At 41.6% G+C, this 22,120-nt stretch overlaps 1 protein-coding gene across 9 annotated transcripts in view; it reads left to right on the top strand.

Moving 5' to 3' along the window:
• LOC122564772 (histone-lysine N-methyltransferase EHMT1-like) overlaps positions 1-22,120 on the top strand; it is a 144,565-nt gene that overhangs the window by 19,073 nt on the left and 103,372 nt on the right. Inside the window, exon 1 of one of the 9 annotated variants that reach the window (XM_043719977.2) lies at positions 3,374-3,463. The exons of 7 other annotated variants lie outside the window; for them this stretch is intronic. In XM_043719977.2, coding sequence (XP_043575912.1) covers positions 3,389-3,463 — 75 coding nt within the window. In that variant the 5' untranslated portion in view covers positions 3,374-3,388. Of the gene's footprint in view, positions 1-3,373; positions 3,464-4,556; positions 4,587-22,120 lie in introns of those variants that run through there. One more of the 9 variants, XM_043719979.2, reaches the window with a different exon arrangement.

A 22,120-nucleotide genomic window follows, 5' to 3' on the forward strand; every position in this document is an offset into this window, starting at 1 on the left:
ACAGGGACCAAAAATTTCAGAGAATTTTAGATATTGAGAAGTGTAGAGGATTGGATCAGGGGAAAAAGAAGTGAAGCTTATCCTGAATACTAAGGGCTCGACACCAGAATCCCAAAAGACATATGGAAAGTGCAGGGTGTTTCTTTAGAAAAAATAGTGAAAGTAAAGAGGGGTGTATGGAAAAAACAAATTGATGGAGAAAGTAAAATCCAAATTATATGAGTATAATTATGGGCAAAATAACTGGGAAAAGAGTGGGGCTCATTAGGGACATAAGCGGCAAACCATGAGTAGAGCTGGAAGATGTAAGGTTGCAATGGACTAATTTACGTTTGTATTCCTGACAGAGAAGAATGATGTAGGTGTTTAAATCAGCACAGAAGACTGTCAGCTGCTTCAGCAAACTACAATTGAGAGGGAAGAGGTATTAATGGTTTCAATGGGCTCAAAATTGCTTCAGACCTTAGGCTTGTTGAGATGTATCCAAGGCTGCCTTGAGAGGCAAGAGAGGAGATTGCAGAGGCTTTGACATTAATTTTCACACCCTCTCTGGACACAAAGACATGTCAGAGACCTGGAGTACAGCTAATGTGATTCGTTATTGAAGAATCATGATGGGATTTAACGAGGGAAGTACAGGCCAGTGAGTTTAAAATCGGTGATAGGGATCTGTTGTAAAAACAACTTCAGAAGGGCAGAATTAATCTCCACTTGGAAAGACCAGGATTAATTAAGGACAGGCAGCGTAGCTCTGTCGGGTGTAAAGGGGATCAGGTGTGGCATGTTTGAAATAGTTTTTTGAGAAGGTTACTAGATGGCGATAGAGTGCAGTTAATGTAGTTCAGCATGGACTTTGGTGTAGCTTTTGACAAGGTCTGCCATGGGCCTATATTCCCTAGAGTTGAGTGTGTGGTGCTGGAAAAACACAGCAGGTCAGGCAGTTCCTCGGATGCTGTCTGACTTGCAGTGCTTTTCCAGCACCACATTCAACTATGATCTCCAGCATCTGCAGTCCTCACTTTCTCCTATATTCTCTAGAGCAAGGGCCTTATCCTGCAGTGTACTGCATTTTTTTTGCAGTAGACTTAATGTTCTAAAGATATTTAAGATTGTTAGAAATATTAAATGATAAGCTGTTTAAATTTCTCACCCTTAACGTAAAAAAAACTTGTCGTATGTTTATAGGAATTGAAAATGACAGGAAAGATTTTCTTTCAATAGCAGTTAATTGATATAACCCTTAATGCTATTATTTGTGCGTTATTAATGCTTGACTTTTTTGCAACCCATCAATATCAACTGGTAAATTATAAAGTCACTGGATGTAGGTTTGCTCGCTGAGCTGGAAGGTTCATTTTCAGACGTTTCATTACCATACTAGCAACATCTTCAGTGAGCCTCTGAATGAAGCACTGGTGTTGTAGCCTGCCTCCTATTTATGTTTGTTTCTAGGAATTCTCGTATGTGTCTCTGTTTGTAAAACTAATGTCATTTACAAAATACCTTGCAAGAACTGTAACAAACACTTCATTGGACAAACAGGCAGAAAACTAGCCACCAGGTTACAATGAACATCAACTAGCCACAAAACAACATGACCCACCCTCACTAGTATCCTTGCGTATGGATGAGGAAGGACACCATTTTGAATGGGACAAAACATCCATCCAAGGACAGGCTAAACAGGGACACGCACGAGAATTCCTTGAAGCATGGCATTCCAACTGGAACTCTATCAACAAACACATTGACTTGGATCCCATTTACCACCCCCTGAGTAAAAGAACAGCAAATGACATCACCATAGGAAATGATGTCACCACAGGAAATGCCATTACCAACCCTAGGAAACCCAAAGCATAAAGAAAAAGCTGGCTACACCGCCTGTGCTTCATTCAGAGGCTCATTGAAGATTTTACCTGGTATGATGACGAAATGTCTGAAAACAAACCTTCCAGCTCAGCGAGCAAACCTACATCCAGAACCTCAACTTGAGCTGCAAATCTTCTCAAAACTCGCTATAAAGTCACTGGATTGACAATTTGAAGAGTTTATTAAAGGGTTAGCTGTCTGATGTGGTTATAAATACAGATGCATGAATTTATGTAAAACTTCGTTATCTCACTTTTTAAGATTAGAATCAATTGAAACATCATGGCATAGACAGAGAACACAGGGGGCTAACACCTTCAACATATTGTCTATCTATCACCATTGTTAACAGCTAATCTGAGAATGCAACTTTTTTATATAAAAAAGGTTTTGTGATTTACACATGAAAGAAGTGAAACTATCACTGCATTCTAACAGATGAAAGGCTTAACAGACAATCAATTTTTCAATGTATAATTTCAGTTACATCACACTGTAAATTTTTGCTATAATTTCTGTTAGGATTGAGCCCTCCACTATCACCTGATGAAGGAGTGTCGTTCCGAAGGCTATCGTGCTTCCAATTAAACCTGTTGGACTATAACCTGGTGTTTTTAACTTTGTACACCTCAGTCCAACACCGGCATCTCCAAATCATGTTTTTGACAATGAGCATAAATACAATTGTCTTAATATTTACTAGCAGCAGAGTATCTACTTTTTCAATTGTTTTGAAATATTTTTAAAGCTACCAAATATTATATACTCTTTTATTAGCAATTGGAGGATGTTTCAAAATGTGGAAAATATAAATGTGGAAATTCTGTTAATTTGAATTCTGAGGTAACTCCACTTTGACAACATTTGTATTGATGTGTTGGCTTAAGATAAAGAAGTAGTGCATTTACCAACTGCTTTTCACCACTTTGGGATACAACAAAGCAGTTTATAACCAATTGTGTGGTGGTAAACATGGGAACCAAAATCCCACAGAGAGCAATACTAAATAAATTAGCAGTTTCTAACTAGGATTTTCCAGTTTCTTGTGAACCAGTAGCACAATCCAGTTATTACTATTGCATTTGCCCATATACTTTCTATGGTCTTTTCCACTGAAGTTTACAATTATTAGCACTTTGAAACAATGCAGCAACCTCTCTAAGGCTCCCAGCAACTCTGAGGAGAGGGCAAGAAACTGCGTCTCCTTGGACAGTTGAATGACAAATCATTTACAGGCAGCAAAATAAGGAGGTGGATAGAAAGTCTGAATTGAGAGCATTTTTAAAAAAACAAGACAGATAAACATTTTTTTAAAAAACATTAAAGCTTCAAAAGTAATTGGTGTAAAGAAATCAAGTTCCATACTCGTGGAAGTGTTTGCTTTTCAGTGATTATGAGAGGTGGAATTTTTAAAAAAGACAATTTTAGTAAAAGTATGGTCCTATTTCATGCCCTTCCATTTGCTTCAATGTTGTCTCTTGGCTAGATACCATTATTGTGATGCTTTTGGAAGAGTATGGGCAACAGTAGGAAAAGCAGCTTTCTGCATTCCATGTATAACAGAACATGTGTGATTAACTCTTCAGTCATGGTAAGTGTCAATAACCTCATTGTTATTTCTGCAGCAAAATCTGGGACAACATATTTAAGGGATTGATTGAGAAATGAATGTTGGCCAGAACACCAGTAGAACTTTCCTGCTGTTCAAGAAGTAAACTCAGCATCTCCAAGGTGATGAGGAAAGGACAATAAATGTTGGCCTTGTTAATGACTTATGCATTCAACAAATTTGTTTGTAATAAGTGAGGAACCAGATCAAGCTTCAGTGTCTTATCTGAATGGATGGCTTCTCCTACAATACAGAATTATCTTGATAATGCTCTGCAGTGTCACATCATACTTGGTGCTTTATGCTGCAGTCAGGTGAATGGGCTTGCACACAGATTGTTCTGACTGAATTCAGATTGCTAGCTACTGTACTAATGCTGAGATCTAATGTAAATGCAAATGTCATTGTGGATACTGCTTTATTGTGGACAAGAATAGAGCATGAGAATCATCATTCCAGAAGATATTTTACATCATTAAACATTAAAACATTGCAGTCTGTGATCCTATATCCATATGAAAGTCATTCTAGTCTTGCTTAACCAATTTGAATTGCAGGTGAGCCAGTGGATAGAGATTTCTTGCATTTTGCACTAGATCTCAGCAAAGTAGGTGAAGTGGCTTTCCACCAATATTGACTTTACCTTTTTTAGTTGAGGTAATGTTGGTAATTTTGGTTTTCATTACTATAATTCTTTTATTTGTGTTTAAATTTTATATTAAAATTTGCGTATTGTAATAGTTCTAAACGTTTATTATAAAGCGCACTGTAGAGAGTGATAATTATCAAATTTATTTTAGTGTTTATTTTTGTCAGGACTATTGTTGAAAATCTTTCACAGAGAGATGATATATGATCAGTAAATGAAAGTTTCTGTCCTGATTTCTTATTAATTCTATATTCCCACCACAGAAGACTAGCAGTGAGGTAAGGATTTGTCATTGAGACTTTACATCCTGTACCAAATTGTCTAAACTGATTTTGGTCACTTGTATCATATTTGTCATTACCTGCAGTAAAATGTTGAGAGAAAAATATAGCATTTGATACAAAGGATGTAATAAAAATGCAGTTGAGGCCTAGAAGACTGATGTACAATTACATGGTAAGTCAAACATTTCTAGTTTTACTGAACTGTGATTGATTGGCATTAAGGAAGAAAAATTTGTCCAAGAATATTTTTAAAACATTTGGAACACCATTTACATTTTCTTACATTAAAGGTTGAGCTTTTGATTCATCTCAGATAGTTTCAAAAATATAAGATACATATATAAGATGCCTCTACCAAGCTCTCAAAAAGATTAAGCTACCAAACAATAAGGGACGTATATGAAAATTCACAATATTTAAAATAAATCTTAATGAAAATAATTCACTACTTTGGCAAATTTACTTCAGCAAAAGTTTATATTTAAATGGATTATCATTAAAGTGAACAGGATGTGCCAGCATCTTTCTATAGAAAAACAGAATGAACAAAGATTGGTTGCTGTTCAGAATTTAGCATCACTTGAGCATCATCATTGTTTGAATTTTCCTCACACACTCGTTGTATGTTGAAGCTGTAAATTCTCTTTTCCCATGATGTCATTGCCTAAATAATTCCACTGATGTTAAATAGACATTTTCACTTTAATTGTAAGCAACTTGAAATGAGTTAGTTTCAAAATTTCTTACATTATTTATTTATTGTTTCCATGAGACAAAGAAGTGACTGACATATTAATAAATTGTATAGAAATATTGCAAGATTGACAGAGATTGAAGGAGAACATTGAGTTGGCTTTGTGTTCCTGAGGGTTTTATGGTCCCGTATTACATTCAAATCGGTCAGTCAGCTGATCGCAATATTTCTATCCTGACGTTTATATTCTGGGAGTGCTTGCATTTTGTTCAATTGCTGGTAAAACTGTAACGTACAATGTCAGTGCTAGACTGGTCAGTGTACTGATTAATTCATTTCAGTCATCACTTCTTGTTCCATATGTTAAACGTTTAAAAATGGCAGCAATCCAGGGTGTCTAGATCTCTTTGTCTTGTAGTCAGTAGCTATTTTGGATTTAAAATTGAGATCCTTAATGTTTTCTTTTAATGGTTACTGTAAGGGAAAAGCACATATTATTTAAAACTTTTCAAAAATCTGAACTAAATTGAACAACTAGTACTATTTTGAAAATGCTGATAATTTTTCACCATGGCATTACTTTTAAAAATTAAATGAGATTTATATTTGTGGCACAATCATGGATGAGTAAGAAGTTTCAGCTTTTGCTTATTAATATGAAATTTCCAGTCTGCAAAGGAGTTAGTTTAAAAAAAACTTATTTGATAGTAATTTTGGAGAATATTAACAAAACAAACAATTATTCAAGAAAGAAAATCATTTTTCTGGAGTGTTGATGGAATTTAGTCCTCCAGTTTTCTGAACAGATTGAATTCTGTCTACAGCCAGCACGATTGATTGGTTTGGCATATTTTGCATTTGAAACTTGTCATAGAATCATGGTTGCGAATGATCTGAGGTACTTGTTTGCATAATGATTATGCTATCAGAATTGTAGAGAACTACTAAAATGCGTACTAATTTAATGTTTAGATCCTTCAAATTTACAATCTCTAGCTCAGTAATGCCACGTATACCATCTTAATTTTACACAGCTTTGCACAAATTAAATTTATAGGCCTTTCCTTCAAACTACTGACTGTTTTACAGTTTGCATTTATTTTCGCCAGTTGATAACCTAATTTTAAGTTGTCAAAGTATGGAGCCATAGTGAAAGAATTGAGTGAAAGAATGACCATTGATGATCTGGGAAAAGTTGGCATACTGGCTGCATGCTTTCGCAGTATGATACCGTGCTGGTAATTTTATTGCACATTACGTTGGTATAATTGATATTGTAATGTACACAAAGGCTAAGGCTATTGAGCATGAGGCACTCAAGGTGTCAGGACTCTTGCTTGACCACTTGACCAATGAAGGAGTGACCTTAAAAGGTGAATTAGGGATTTAAATGCATGTCATAGTCTCCTTGTGCATTTCATATTTGAATAGTTAATCATTTATGTAGGTTAGCAATTTCAGGCATAAGGAAAGACTTGATCTCAGAAGAATTGTGTCTTACTGAGTGAACTTATTCTGAATTCCTTCCCCCCCACCCCCTCCCCAAAACATTTGATTTGGCCATTGAGTAATTTTCTTGCAGATTTCCAAAGATTTTATTTTAGCAAGTGGAAAAAATTCAACATTTCTATGCAGCACAACTTAACATTAATGTTGAAATGTTTATCAGTTTATAGTTTTTATATCCTCTCAAATTAAAAATTAAGTGTAGAAGTTATAATCCAGAATCAGGATTTGAAAAAAAATGTTAAAATGCTGTAGGTTTGAAATAGAAACCAAAAGTTTTTGGAACACTGCAGATTTGTCTTCTAAAAAATGAAGACCAGGCTGTGTTCTGATGTAAACTTTCATTCGAAGTGACAAGTTTGCACTTCCTGTGTGAAAGGACTCTTCACTTGTTTGTTATTCCTTCCTATTTCATTTTGTTAAATCCTCTTAAGATGAATCGACAAGCATCCACTCCCTCCACCACTGACACACGTATGGAATCTACCAGATGCACTGCAGAAATTCACCTCACTTTCTTATCATTAGCATTTTCCAAGCCTATGACCATTTCTGTCTAGAATGGTAAGGGCAGCAGGTACTTTGGAGCAGCACCATGTACATGTTCCCCTCCAAGCCGCTCACCATCCTGATTTGGCAAAATATCGCTGTTCTTTTACTGGTGCAGGGTCAAAATCCTGGAAGTCTTTCCCTGATGAGATTATGGTCTACGTACAGTACATGACTGCAGCGAAGAAGGCAACCTACGGCCACCTTCTCAAGGGCAACTAGGGACAGGCAATAAATGCTGGTCAGTGATGCCCAGGTCCCTTGAGAGAATAGAAAATAACACAAATTTATCCAACTTGTACAAATGTTTTGAAAGCATATTCTGTTTACTTTCTCATATAAAAGGTGGTCACATAGCATGAGTTTATTTATTAATCAAAACTATCAAAGATTCTTGGAGATCGGAATACAATTGATTAGTAAAGCAAAGACAGCTGTACAATTACTGCAGTGTGATGCCTACTGACAACAAATACATGTTTACCAATACAAACAAATGGAAATTTGGGAAGGATTGGGTTGAACAAAGGCCCCTGTAAGTGGAATAAGGAGAGTTTTTTTTAGTATATGTATTTTCATGCCAAAATGTAGAATATCCTGATACACTTTTTTGTGTTTCTTTTCCTTTTTAAGCTATCAGTATTGAATGGGAAGGAGAGAAGAATTCCGAAAATAGTTGTATTTAAAATCTTTTTGATTTTTGATATACATAGCTGAATTACAAAGTTTTTTTGAATTTATATCCTGTTTGTTTTGGGTTTGTGTAACTCCTCTCAGTTTTTTTTGCATACCTCTGGGAGATGTCAAGCATGAGTGGTGTTGATGGATGACCAGGAATCTGTGATATTTTCTGAGGCATTTTCACCTTAACATAAGCAGTCATAGAGACGGAGGGAAAATATATAAAAGAAACCTAAGCGGCAACGTTTTCACGCAGAGAGTGGTACGTGTATGGAATGTACTGCCAGAGGAAGTGGTGGAGACTAGTATGATTGCAACATTTAAAAGGCATCTGCATGGGTATATGAATAGGAAGAGTTGGGAGGGAGATCAGCCAGGTGCTGGCAAGTGGGACTAGATTGGTTTGGGATATTTGGTCGGCAGCCTATTCAACCTCTTCCTACAGCTCAAATTCTCTGACCCTGGCAACATCCTTGTAAATCTTTTCTGAACCCTTTCAAGTTTCACAACATCCTTCTGATAGGAAGGAGATCAGAATTGCACGCAATATTCCAACAGTGGCCTAACCAATGTCCGATACAGCCACAACATGACCTCTCAATTCCTGTACTCAATACTCTGACCAATAAAGGAAAGCATACCATACACCTTCTTCACTACCCTATCTACCTCCGACTCCACTTTCAAGGAGCTATGAACTTGCACTCCAAGGTCTCTTTGTTTGGCAACACTCCTTAGGACCTTGCCATTAAGTGTATAAGTCCTGCTTAGATTTGCTTTCCCAAAATGCATCACCTCACATTTATCTAAATTAAACTCCCATCTGCTGAGATTTTGTTAGAGTATTATGCATAGACAACAGGTAAAGTTTTTTTTGCCTTTCGCGAGTTTGACAATTCCTTTTTGTAATTAATCTGTGGGTTTGAAATACTGTTACCAGTTTAAAATGATATACATCTACAATTAGGAATTGTCTTGGGATGGGTCTGATTTGGAGTAGTACTGATTTATATATGGAATAGAATGATTGAGGATTGGTTTTTCTTCTCTTAGTTGCAAGTTTGATTTTGGATCTGAATTGACTGTGTGACTTACTTCCAGATATCAAAATTAGATTTTCCTCAGGTTCACCAACTTTAGAGGTACCAGATAACATCAGAAATGATGCATACTTCTCCTTTTCAATGTAGCTCCTGTGCTTTTAAAATAGAAAAGTGCTGGTCAAATTAAAAAATTTTCTGTAAAATTTGGTGGATTAATGGTATTCTGTTCCCTGTAATTGGTGACCAGGTCAAAGAGTTTTTGAAAGTCCATTTTATGCTGAGGATTTTATATTTGGTCTCTAAATGTTCAAGGCTAATATTCCGTTGTTTAAGAAAGATCGCAAAGAAGCCAGATATTCAGTGGTCTGCAAGTTGTTGGAGAGCATACTGAGGGACAGGATCAACCAATATTTGTATAGTCAAAGGCTGACTGGGAAGAGTCAGCATGGATTTGTGCATGGAAAGTCATGCCTGACAAATCTGAGTTTTTTGAAGTGGTAACCAAGAGAATAGATGTGGGTAGGGCAGTGGATATTGTCTATATGGACTTAGTAAAGTCTTTGACAAGGTCCTGCATAGCAGGTGAGTTATGAGGCTAAGTTGCATGGGATCCAGGGAGAGCTAGCTATTTGGATTCAAAATTGGCTCGAAGCAGAGGGTGGTGGGTAAAGGTTATTCCTTGGACTGGAGGCCTGTAACTAGTCATGTGTCACGGGTCGGTGCTGGGACCTTTTTTATTATTTGTTGTTTACACAAATGATCTGGATGTGAATGTTCAAGGCATGATTGGTAAGCTTGCAGATGATAAATTGATGGGAATCGTTGATAGCGAAGAAGGTTATCAAAAATTACAGAGGGATCTTGATCAAATGGGGATTTGGGCTTAGGATTGGCAAATGCAGATAAGTGTGAGGTGTTGCACTTTGGAAATTTAGTCCAAGGTAGGACTTATACAGTAAATGGGAAAGCCTTGAGGAGTGGTATGGAAAGAGGGACCGAGGTGTGTGAGTACATAGGTCTTTGAAAGCAGTATCACAGGTCGACAGGGTGGTGAAGAAGGCATTTAGCATGCTGGCCTTCATCAGTCGAGGCATTTAGTATAAGAGTTGAGACAGTGTTACAGCTCTAAGTTATTGGTGATGCTGCACTTGAAGTATTGTGTACAGAAAGTATGTGGCACTTTCTCGTTCCAGGGCAGAAATTGAACGAATTATTCTCATTTTCAAAGCGAACAGTAATATCTACAAGAACCGTTTCTCCATTTTTAGTTAAAATAATGTCCGGTTTTCATAAATTTCTTCCTTCATCCCACACGCAAGTTCCATGTATACTTTGCAATAATGATTACTCACAATAATAATTGTTTGTTATTATCACAATGTTAGAGGAAGAACATAGTTAAACTGGAAAGAGTGCAAAGAAGATTTACAAGGATGTTGCCAGAACTAATAGGCCTGAGAGGCATAAAGTGTATAAAATCATGAGGGGCGTAGATAGGATGAATGCATATAGTCTTTTTCCATGGATGGCGAGTTGAAAACTAGAGGGCACAGGTTTAAGATGAAAGGGGAATGATTTAAGGAGGACCCAGGAGGTAACTTCTTCATGCAGAGAGTGCATATATGGAATGGGCTGCCAGAGAAAGTGGTTGAGGCAGGTAGAATAGCAACATTTAAAAAAACCATTTTGGATTGGTACATGGATGGGAAGGGTTTAGAGGGATATGGACTAAATGCAGGCAATTGGAACTAGCTGAGTGGTCAGCATGGACCAGTTTGGGCTGAATAAACTGTTTGCATGCTGCATTACTCTCTGACTCTGCAGATGACAAAGTTTAAACAATTTTGGTTGAATATTTTGAGTCATGATATCCTGAGAAAGAAATTGTTTCTTGTTTTCTTCCATTCCTTGCATATAACAGTCTCTCATGGTATCAACAGTTTTCCAGGATAAAGTTCAAATTGTTTTCCTACTTAGTTTGAAGGGAAAAAGTGTCTATCTTCCATTTAAAGTTATCACTTTAAGACTTCAACAATCACTATTTAAATTTATACATTGCATTTCTGCTATTCTGTTTATATTACATATGTTGGTACTTGTATGCTCTTGATAACCAGGTAAACTGGTTGATTTATGTTCCTTTTGTGCATGTACCTGCTGTAGTTCATGAGCATCACTAAATCTGGTTGAAATTCATCAAGCGATTATGTTTCTATTGCTGTCTAATGTTCTTAAGATCCTCCTGGAAACATGAATAATCCTGGGTTGCAAGCACACATTGCATTCTTCACCCACATCTTATCTACCAAATGTGAGTACTTCACAAATTTCTTCGGCTAGCAAGTTGACGGCTTTTCATGTAATTGCTTATGTATTTTCCCTTTGCCTTGTCTTCAAGCATTCTTCCACTTTAGCCTCAAGTCCTCCTTTCGTTTCAGTCCTGGTCTAATTCTGATCATCAAATTGCTGCTATTCCAAATACAGAAGGATATAATTCAGCCAGCTGTGTCAGATTTGACTCCCCAACTGCATAATTCACTTAGTACCCAATCCCTGGCAGTTTCCCCCATAACCCTGCATGTTCTTCCTTTGCAGATAACAGTCCAATTCATTTGAGAATGCTTCAAATAAGCCTGTCTCCACCTCACTCTCTAGCACTGCATTTCAGACCTTAAGCATACACTGTGTGAAAGTTACTCCCTCCAAAAAAAAATGCCTCTTGTGGCGAGGCCCGAAACAGAATATAGCACTCAAGTTGCGAGCTGATGAAGGCTGTGTTGAACTGAAGTATATTTTATTTCAGGACAACGTTCCGATCAGCTCTCCACTCCAACTAGAGCTAAAAATCTGGGTAGGAGATAGCGCAGTGATATAGTTGCTGTACCCTGTAAAGGCTTCCTTACTATCATCTAGGGGCTAGTCCCAAAAATGGGAGAGCTATTAGTCATACCCTCATTGAAATCTTACCATTCATGCCCCACATAACACCATCCTTATCCCTGGGAATGTCCTGTCTCACCTGCAGGACATACCCAGCAGATGTTACTGTGCTTAAATAGTGAGGAGGAATTTGGCCTACGATTCCTCAACCTTGACTTGAAAGTCAAACCTGGGTATGGAAACCTCTGGCTGATTACCATCTACTGCACCTCTGCTCCATTTTGAACACCATTTGGAGTAAGCACTGAAGAGTGGAATGGGTGCAGAATATACCTGTGTGGGGAACATCGCTGTCTATCACCAACAATAGCTTGGCAGCAGCAGCACCACCACTGACCGAGCTAGTTGAGTCTGAAAGAATGCAGCTGCTAGATGTGATCTGTGGCAAGTGGTTGAAGGGAAAAACAATGAAAGGGAAAACATACTGGTGCTTATGCTGACCAATCTGCCTGCCCTGTTGCATCTGTCCATGTAAGTGTCAGTAGAATGACCACTGCACAGTCCTTTGATATTAAGTCCTGTCTTCACATAGAAGATATCCTCTGTGATGTGTGCATTTACCACCATGCTAAATGAGATTGATTTTGAACTCATGCAGCAGTTCAAATCTGGGCAGAAATGAGACACTGTGGGCCATCATTAGTAGCAGATTTGTAGTCCAAAGCAATCTACAACCTCATGGTTTGGCAAATTCCCCACTCTGCCATTACAGTCAAGCCAGGGGATCTACCCTCATTCAGTGAAGAATACAGGAGGTCATGTCAGGAATCACATAAACAGCAAGTATCAGGTGGAGTAAGGGATTTCCCAACTATCGGGTTAGGTCTGAGCTCTACAATGACATTCACCTGTAAATGCTGGTAGATAATTAAACTACTCATTGGAGGAGGAAGCTTCACAAATATTCCCATTCCTCAATGACAGGGAACCCAGCACATCAGTGCAAAGATAAGACTGACGGCTTTTGCAATAATCCTCAACCAAAAGTGCTGAATGCATTTTGGTCTCTCTAAGCACTGCCAATATCACAGGTATCAGCCTTTAAGCCAGTTTAGCAGGCTCTGTTCCTTTTTTTTTCCTTTCTGTACGGACCTCTGAGGCTTGTGCTGGCAGTGATTTCCTAAAGCGAAGTCAGTGCTGGGTACAACATCCATACACCTTGGACCTGCTGTGTAACTGTGCGGCTGAAAGAGAGACTCTTAACTGCAAACACTGGCAACTGCAAACTATATAAGCCCTGACAACATTTCAGCAACAGCACTAAAGACTTGTGGTCCAGAATTTGCGACACCTCTATTCCAACTGTTTCAGTTTGCTTGCGATACTGACATCTAACTGACAATGTGGAAAATTGACCTTTATACAAAAGGTTTGATAATCCAGTCTAACTAATTACTGCTGTATTGGTCCACACTTGATAATCACCCCACTCCGGCCTAGCACCCTCACCTTGACCTCCCTCCACCTATCGCATTTCCAAAGCCCCTCCCCCAAGTCCCTCTCTCACTGCACACCCCAGGTCATCTCCTCTGCACAGAAGCTCTTCAGCCACGTTCTCAAACAGACTCGCTACCACAGCCACATCTCCTTCCTCAGCACCTGCCTACGGAACCGACTGATCCTGCACGGACTCCGGACTACGCTCAGACCAACAAAATTTGGACCCAACCAGGACAACCAGTACCTACAACAAATCCGAAGCCTCCAGCAAAAGACCTCCCTCCGGATCCTTCACTCCACACTTGCAGCCATGCGCCGCTACCTACATTCCCTGCAATTAGACCGACCCCAGCTCAGGACAACACTCTCACGAACCTGCAAAGGACCTCTACTGTTCTTCATCCACAGAGGAATCCATATACTAAACAGACAGTTCTTCCTAGCCATATCGGAAATTAAAGACAGTAAGTACCAAAATCTTTCATGTACTTACCCTCACACGCTGGGTTCCTCAACTGTTCAAGAATCTTCCATCGGCCTCCGAAGTCGTTCCGGCGCCATTAACCACGCGTCTGCTACAACGCCTGTGGCAACAACCGCTGCCGCGGACCAAGACGTCACTTCCGCCCCCACTGACCTCGCAGCCTCCCCGATCGCCGCCCAGACAACCGCCTCTACGATCGCCAGGAAGACCATCGCAGACAGATTCGCGGCCCCCGCGGCTATCGGGAATAACACTGTCTCGGTCGTCGCCACAGCCAATTCTGCCCCCTGGGTTGCCGCCGCCGCAGCCACTTCCGCCCCCAGTGACATCACTAACCTGCACGACCACAACGCCGCATGTGTCTCCGCCCCCACGCCGATCTCCGTCACCACGCTTAACTCCACACCAACGCCGATCTCCGTCACCACGTCTAACCCCGCCCCCACGTCGATCTCCGTCGCGTCTAACCCCGCCCCCACTCCCACTCCCAGCTCCAGCCCCACACCAGGTCCTAGCTCCCAGCCCTGCCATGTTTTCACCATCCCTCCAGAACTACCCCTCTCTGAGAATGAAAGATCAGTCCTCAGCAGAGGCTTCACCTTCATTCCCCTACGCTCTTGGATCAACGAGTTCAACATGCGGCGTGACATCGAACAATTCTTCCGCCGCCTTCGCCTTCGCGCCTACTTCTTCAACCAAGATTTTCGCCCACCCTCTGACGACCCCTTCTCCCGCCTCCAACACACCCCATCCACCTGGACACCCCGTGCTGGCCTCTTACCCGCCCTCGATCTCTTCATAGCTAACTGCCGCCGTGACATTAACCGCCTCAACATCTCCACCCCTCTCACCCACTCCAACCTCTCACCCTCGGAATGTGCAGCCCTCCACTCCCTCCCTTCCAACCCCAACCTCACTATCAAACCAGCAGACAAGGGAGGCGCGGTAGTAGTTTGGTGCACCGACCTTTACACCGCTGAGGCTGAACGCCAGCTCGCGGACACCTCCTCCTCCTGCCCCCTTGACCATGACCCCACTCCCACCACCAAACCATCATCTCCCAGACCATCCATAATCTCATCACCTCAGGGGATCTCCCATCCACCGCCTCTAACTCATAGTCCCACAACCCCACATCACCCGTTTCTACCTCCTGCCCAAAATCCACAAACCTGACTGTCCCGGCTGACCCATTGTCTCAGCCTGCTCCTGCCCCACCGAACTCATCGCTGCATACCTCGACACGGTCCTGTCCCCCTTAGTCCAAGAACTCCCCACCTACCTTCGGGACACCACCCACGCCCTCCACCTCCTCCATGATTTTCGCTTCCCCGGTCCCCAACGCCTTATCTTCACCATGGACATCCAGTCCCTATACACCTCGATCCCCCAACACGAAGGACTTAAAGCCCTCCGCTTCTTCCTTTCCCGCCATACCAACCAGTACCCTTCCACCGACACCCTTCTTCGACTGACTGAACTGGTCCTCACCCTGAACAACTTCTCTTTCCAATCCTCCCACTTCCTCCAAACCAAAGGAGTAGCCATGGGCACCTGCATGGGCCCCAGCTATGCCTGCCTCTTCGTAGGATATGTGGAACAGTCCATCTTTCGCAGCTACACTGGCACCACCCCCCACCTTTTCCTCCGCTACATCGATGACTGTATCGGCGCTGCCTCGTGCTCCCACGAGGAGGTTGAACAGTTCATCCATTTTACCAACACCTTCCACCCCGACCTCAAATTCACCTGGACCGTCTCAGACTCCTCCCTCCCCTTCCCCTAGACCTTTCCATTTCTATCTTGGGTGACCGAATCAACACAGACATTTACTATAAACCGACCGACTCCCACAGCTACCTAGACTACACCTCCTCCCACCCTGCCCCCTGTAAAAACGCCATCCCATATTCCCAATTCCTTCGTCTCCGCCGCATCTGCTCCCAGGAGGACCAGTTCCAAAACCATACAACCCAGATGGCCTCCTTCTTCAAGGACCGCAATTTCCCGACAGACGTAGTCGACGATGCCCTCCACCGCATCTCTTCCACTTCCCGCTCCTCTGCCCTTGAGCCCCGCCCCTCCAACTGCCACCAGGACAGAACCCCTCTGGTCCTCACCTACCACCCCACCAAACTCCATGTACAACGTATCATCCGCTGTCATTTCCGCCACCTCCAAACGGACCCCACCACCAGTGATATATTTCCCTCCCCTCCCCTATCAGCGTTCCAAAAAGACTACTTCCTCCGTGACTCCCTCGTCTGGTCCACACCAACCCAACCTCCACTTCCGGCACCTTCCCCTGCAACCGCAAGAAATGCAGAACTTGCACCCATACCTCCTACCTTACTTCCCTCCAAGGCCCCAAGGGACACTTCCATATCCACCACAAATTCACCTGCACCTGCACACACATCATCTATTGCATCCGCTGCACCTGATGTGACCTCCTCTATATTGGGGAGACAGGCCGCCTACTTGCGGAATGTTTCAGAGAACACCTCTGGGACACCCGGACCAACCAATCCAACCACCCTGTAGCCCAACACTTTAACTCCCCCTCCCACTCCACCAAGGACATGCAGGTCCTTGGACTCCTCCATCGCCAGACCATGGCAACAAGACAGTTGGAGGAAGAGCGCCTCATCTTCTGCCTGGGAACCCTCCAACCACAAGGCATGAACTCAGATTTCTCCAGTTTCCTCATTTCCCCTCCCCCCACCTTGTCTCAGTCAAATCCCTCGAACTCAGCACCACCTTCCTAACCTGCAACCATCTTCCTGACCTCTCCGCCCACACCCCATTCCGGCCTATCATCCTCACCCTGACCTCCTTCCCCCTATCGCATTTCCAAAGCCCCTCCCCCAAGTTCCTCCTCCCTACCTTTTATCTTAGCCTGCTGGACACACTTTCCTCGTTCCTGAAGAAGGGCCTATGCCCGAAACATCGATTCTCCTGTTCCTTGGATGCTGCCTGAACTGCTGTGCTTTTCCAGCAACACATTTTCAGCTCTCAATTCCTGTACTCAATACTCTGACCAATAAAGGAATTTTTTTGTTTAAAAATTCAACTGGACATGGGTACCACTAGCTGGCTAACATTTATTGCCCATCTCTAGCTTCCCTTGATCTGAGTAGCTTGCTAGATCATTTCAGTGGGCAGTTGAGACATAACCACATTGATATATAGTTCTGGAGTCTCATGAAGGCCATACCAGGTGAGGATGGCAGGTTTCCTTCTCTAAAGGACATGAGTGAGCTAAATGGGTTTTATTGACAATTGGCAATGGTTTTGTGATCATCAATATATTTTAAATTCAAGATAATCTTTTAAATTGAAGCTCTTGCTAAGAGTTTAAAGTTTGGATTCCACCAGGTACACTGATCTCCTAACCTTGTTACAGCTTTTATTTAACCATGGAGAAAAGTATTGGTGGCGAAGGGAGTGAATGTTTGCAGATGTAGTGCCAGTCAAGCAGGCTGTTTTGTGCTGGATGCTGTCAAGCTGCTTGTTGCTGGAGTTGTAATCATTCAGGCAAGTTTGAGGTTAGGAGAGGAGAGTGAAAATTCCATCACACTCTAGGGTGTCAGGAGGCAAGTTATTCACCACAGAATTCCTAGCCTCTGACTTGCTCTTGTTGCTATAATATTTAAGACGCTCCTATGGTTCAACTCTTGAATATCAGCACTCTGTTGATGATTGGAGGATATAGCAATGGTAATGCCATCTAATATCAAGGGGAATGTCTGGTATTTTGAGTCGGGTGAATTTCTGCAGTGTAAGTTACTTGCCAATTTTGAGCCCAAGCCTGGATATTGCACAGGTTTTTTTTAAAGATTAGATTAGATTCCCTTCAGTGTGGAAACAGGCCCTTCGGCCCAACAAGTCCACACCGACCCTCCGAAGAGCAACCTACCCAGACACATTCCCCTCCATTTACCCCTAACACTATGAGCAATTTAGCTTGGCCAATTCACCTAACCTGAACACCTTTGGACTGTGGGAGGAAACCAGAACACCTGGAGGAAACCTGCGCAGACACTGGGAGAATGTGCAAACTCCACACAGACAGTTGCCCGAGGTGGGAATTGAACCCAGGTCCCTATCGCTATGAGGTAGCAGTGCTAACCACTGAGCCCCCGTGCCGTCCATATCTTAATACATTTGGGCATTGATTGCTTTGATATCTTAGGAACTGTGCAATCATCAGTTGACATCCTCACTTCTGACCTTATGGATGGATGGAAGATTGTTAATGAAGCAGATGAAAATGGTTCGGCCCCAGGACACTACCTCAAGAAACAACTGCAGAGATGTTCTGGAACTGAGGTGACTGACCTCCAACAGCCGCAACTATCTTCCTTTCTGGCTTAAACCAGCAGAGTGTTTTCCACCTTATTCCCATTGACTTCAGCTTTGTTAGGGCTCCTTGATACCCCACACAATGTCAAGAAAAAAACTAACCTCACTTCTGGAGTTCAGCTCATTTGTCGAAGTTTAAATAAAAGCTGTAATGAGGTCAGGAGATCAGTGTATCCGGTGGAATTTAAATTTTAAACTCTTAATGAGCTGTGTGGACCATCTACAAGAGGCACTGCAGAAATTCATCAAAGCTCCTTAGACAAATGCCATCCGGAACTCCATATATTCACTACCTGTAGCTGTCACTCCACGGTCTTTCACGTTGGTGTCTTACTCAAATAGGTTAATCAGATTAGTCCAATATGATCAATCCTTCATACATCCCATTCACAAAAATCAGGATAAATCCATCCCGGCCAGTTACTGACCCCTCTGAACTGTTGAGTATGGAATAAGTGGCACTTACTCCCTGATAATCTTGTAATCACTGGTCATTCTGGGTTCTGCCAGGAACGTATTACATCAATCCTGATTACAATGGGTCCAAATATGGACACAAACTGAATCAAGATATGAGGCCAGAGTGATTGTTCTTTACGTGAATGCAGCATTAAATTGAGGATAGTATCAAGTATCTGCAGTAAAAGTGATTCACTAAGATCGACATGCAATATATACTGGTAATTGGAGTTTAATACCTGTTAGAAATAAAGGTTGTTGGAGATCATTTAACTCAGCCAGCAATCTAAGCCATCTATCTTCTGTTTCGTTAGTGAAACATCTGTCAAAATATCCACTAAGGAAGCAGTCTGCATCCTATACAGAAAACCCTGGCTGACGCTGTGTCTTCACTGATGTGGCAACTGACATTTATGCTATATTTTCTAGTAAACAACCATTTCTGACAAAAGATCCTGAGCTGTAGGGAGAGGCTGAACAGACTGGGGCTGTTTTCAATGGAGTGTCGGAGGCTGAGGGATGACCTTATAGAGGTTTACAAAATTATGAGGGGCATGGATAGGATAAATAGACAAAGTCTTTTCCTTGGGGTGGGGGAGTCCAGAACTAGAGGGCACAGGTTTAGGGTGAGAGGGGAAAGATATAAAATGACCTAAGGGGAAACTTTTTCACGCAGAGGGTGGTACGTGTATGGAATGAGCTGCCAGAGGAAGTGGTGGAGGCTGGTACAATTGCAACATTTAAGAGGCATTTGGATGGGTATATGAATAGGAAAGGTTTGGAGGGATATGGGCCGGGTGTTGGTAGGTGGGTCGAGATTGGGTTGGGATATCTGGTCGGCATGGACGGGTTGGACCGAAGGGTCTGTTTCTGTGCTGTACATCTCTATGACTTGTCTTGGCATTCAGTAATGCACCATCCCCCAAATTTCCTACCAGCCTAGATAGTCAATGGATGATCACCCATCATTTCCGCACATCCAGTGATTCTCCAACCAGTCCCATCTTGCTGTACACTTTCTTTGCAGCATTCTGAAGGATTTTACCTTCTCCCCTTCTCCTTCTGTAAGGCCCTAAACGCTACTTCTGATTGAAATTGTGATTAACTTGTACATTTCTCAGTTTAAGCTACCGTATTCACTAGTCACCATTGGACTAGTTGACTTCTTTGTGCAACATTTTTGTTCGTTTTTATATGTGGACTTCAGACATGCTTTCCAATACGGATTATTAGATAAAAGGTGCAGGGATATTATTAATGTTTGTTTTATCAAGCCTAAGAATGTGAGGCCGCTTATCTTACTGCCATAGCTGTAACTATTCCATCACACATCAGAATAGCAAAATTGAATGATTCTTATGCTCACTAAGCATGAGTGAGGATGGCATAATGGATTAAATCAAAATTCTTAGCTTAATGAAATAGGAATTTCTTTCATCTTCAGCTTTTTGCTACATAATTTGCTTGTAGGTTTTGAGTATTGCTGGCAAGGTTAGTGTTTATTGCTTATCCCTTTATGCTCTTTAGAAAATAATGTTGATCCATTGCAGTTCAGCTGGTTTGAGGTACAATGATGGTGTTGTCCAGAAGGTTGTTTCACCCAACAGTGAAGGAATGACCGTATAGCTCTAAGTGAAGATGAAAACCTGCAAATAGTGGGGTTTTTTTCCATGTGTCTGCTGGTCTTTCTTCCAAGAAGGTTTTGCCTTTGGAAGATACTGTGTAAGGAGGCTTGTCAAGTTCACCTTCACTGCTGCTACAATACACTAATAGTGAAGATTTAAAGTGGTGAATAGGGTGCCTTTCAAGGAGGCAGCTTTGTCTTGAACTATGTTAAGATTGTTGAGTGTTCAGGCTGCACTCGTCTAGACTATTGCAGAGCATTCCATCACACTCAAGGCTTCTATTATGTGGAGAGGATTTGGGGGTTCAGAGTTCGGTTACCTTCTGCAAAATTTCCAAGCTGAGAGTTGTTCTTGTTGACACATTATTTATATGGCTGGTTTATTTGAGTTGCTGGTCAGTGGGAGTTGGGATCAAGATGTTGATATTGGATGATTCGGTGATTGTGATGCTGTTGACCAATGATTCATTCTTGTTGGAGATTGTTAACACCAGGCATATTTGTGACACAAATGTTAATTGCTAGCACAGATCGCTTCAGTGTCTGAAGAGTGATACATGTTACTGAACACTCTGCAATGAGTATGTCATTCAAGAAAAAATGCCTTTAAGGCCAATAACTCTGAAAATCTTTATAAACGTTGACCATTATTAATACATCCTATCGTTGCTGAGTGATGTGAAATTGAATAGTGTTTTTAAGTTTGAACTTGCTTTTTTGTCACACTGTTACTAAGGCCAGAGGTTTTGACTTGAAAATTTAGTTCATTTGTGATTAGAATATTTTAAACTGGTTTGAAAGTATTTGCGCCGAGGCTATATATGCTAGTTTATCTCCACTGTTAAATCTCCATTTGTTTTCTCGTGAATGGGCGATGAAACTCCTGGTACATCTTTGGGATAGACTTTCAATGCTCTTTTGTCTTTTGAAAATTGTTCAATTGTAAATGAGTACTGTGTTGAAACTGTGATTTTTAAAATTGATTCATGGTGTATACTGTTAGTGGCGAGGTTAACATTGATTGCCGTCCTAGATTACCGTTGAGAAAGTGATGATGAGCTGTCTTCCTGAATGTCTGCACTCCATGTGATATACTACACCCACAATGGGGTGAGAATTAAGGAGGGAGTTCCAGAACTTTGACCCGGTGACAATAAAGAAGCATTGATATGGTCTCAAGACAGGATGAGTGTGACCTGGAGGCGAACTTGCAAGTGTTGGTACTTCCATGCGTTTTATTGCCTTTGTCTTTCTAGATGGCAGTGGTTATAGGTTTGGGAGGAGCTGTTTAAGGAGTCTTGCTGAGTTGTTGTAGTACTATGTTGGAGGAAAAAATGTTGAATATAAGGGGGTGCCATCCGGGTGGGTTGCATAGTCCTGGAGGATGTCAGACATCTTGCATATTGTTGGAGCTTATTCGTTTAGGCAAGTTTGGGGGATTTATTTCATCTCACTTTTTTGACTTGAGCTTGTAGTTGGTGGATAGGATTTTAGGAGTCAGAAAGTGAGTTACTTGCTGCAGTTTGCATAGGCTTACTCTTGTAGCCACAGTATTGATTTGACTCATCCAGTTCACTTACTGGTCAATAGTAACTCTCAGGAATTGGGGGTGAAATAGTGATGGTAATGCCATTGACTGTTGGAGGCTGATGGTTCAATTCTTCCTTGTTGGAAGTGGTCATTACCTTGCATAGCACGGATGTTGTTTGCCATTTATTAACCCAAACTGGAATGCTGTCCAGGTGTTGCTGTGTATGGGCATGGACTTCATTATCTGAGGAGTTAGGAATGTTGACAAACCTTATCCAATTATAAGTGATCATTCGCAGCCTGATGTTATTGATGGGGGAAAAAGGGCTATTTGATGAAACAGCTCAAGCTTTACGCACTACTGTGAGGAACCTCTCCAAGAATGCTGAGA

Source organism: Chiloscyllium plagiosum, unplaced genomic scaffold (genome assembly GCF_037043375.1).
Source record: "Chiloscyllium plagiosum isolate Xiang-an unplaced genomic scaffold, Cpla_swu_hap1 HiC_scaffold_21, whole genome shotgun sequence".
Lineage (NCBI taxonomy): Eukaryota > Metazoa > Chordata > Chondrichthyes > Orectolobiformes > Hemiscylliidae > Chiloscyllium > Chiloscyllium plagiosum.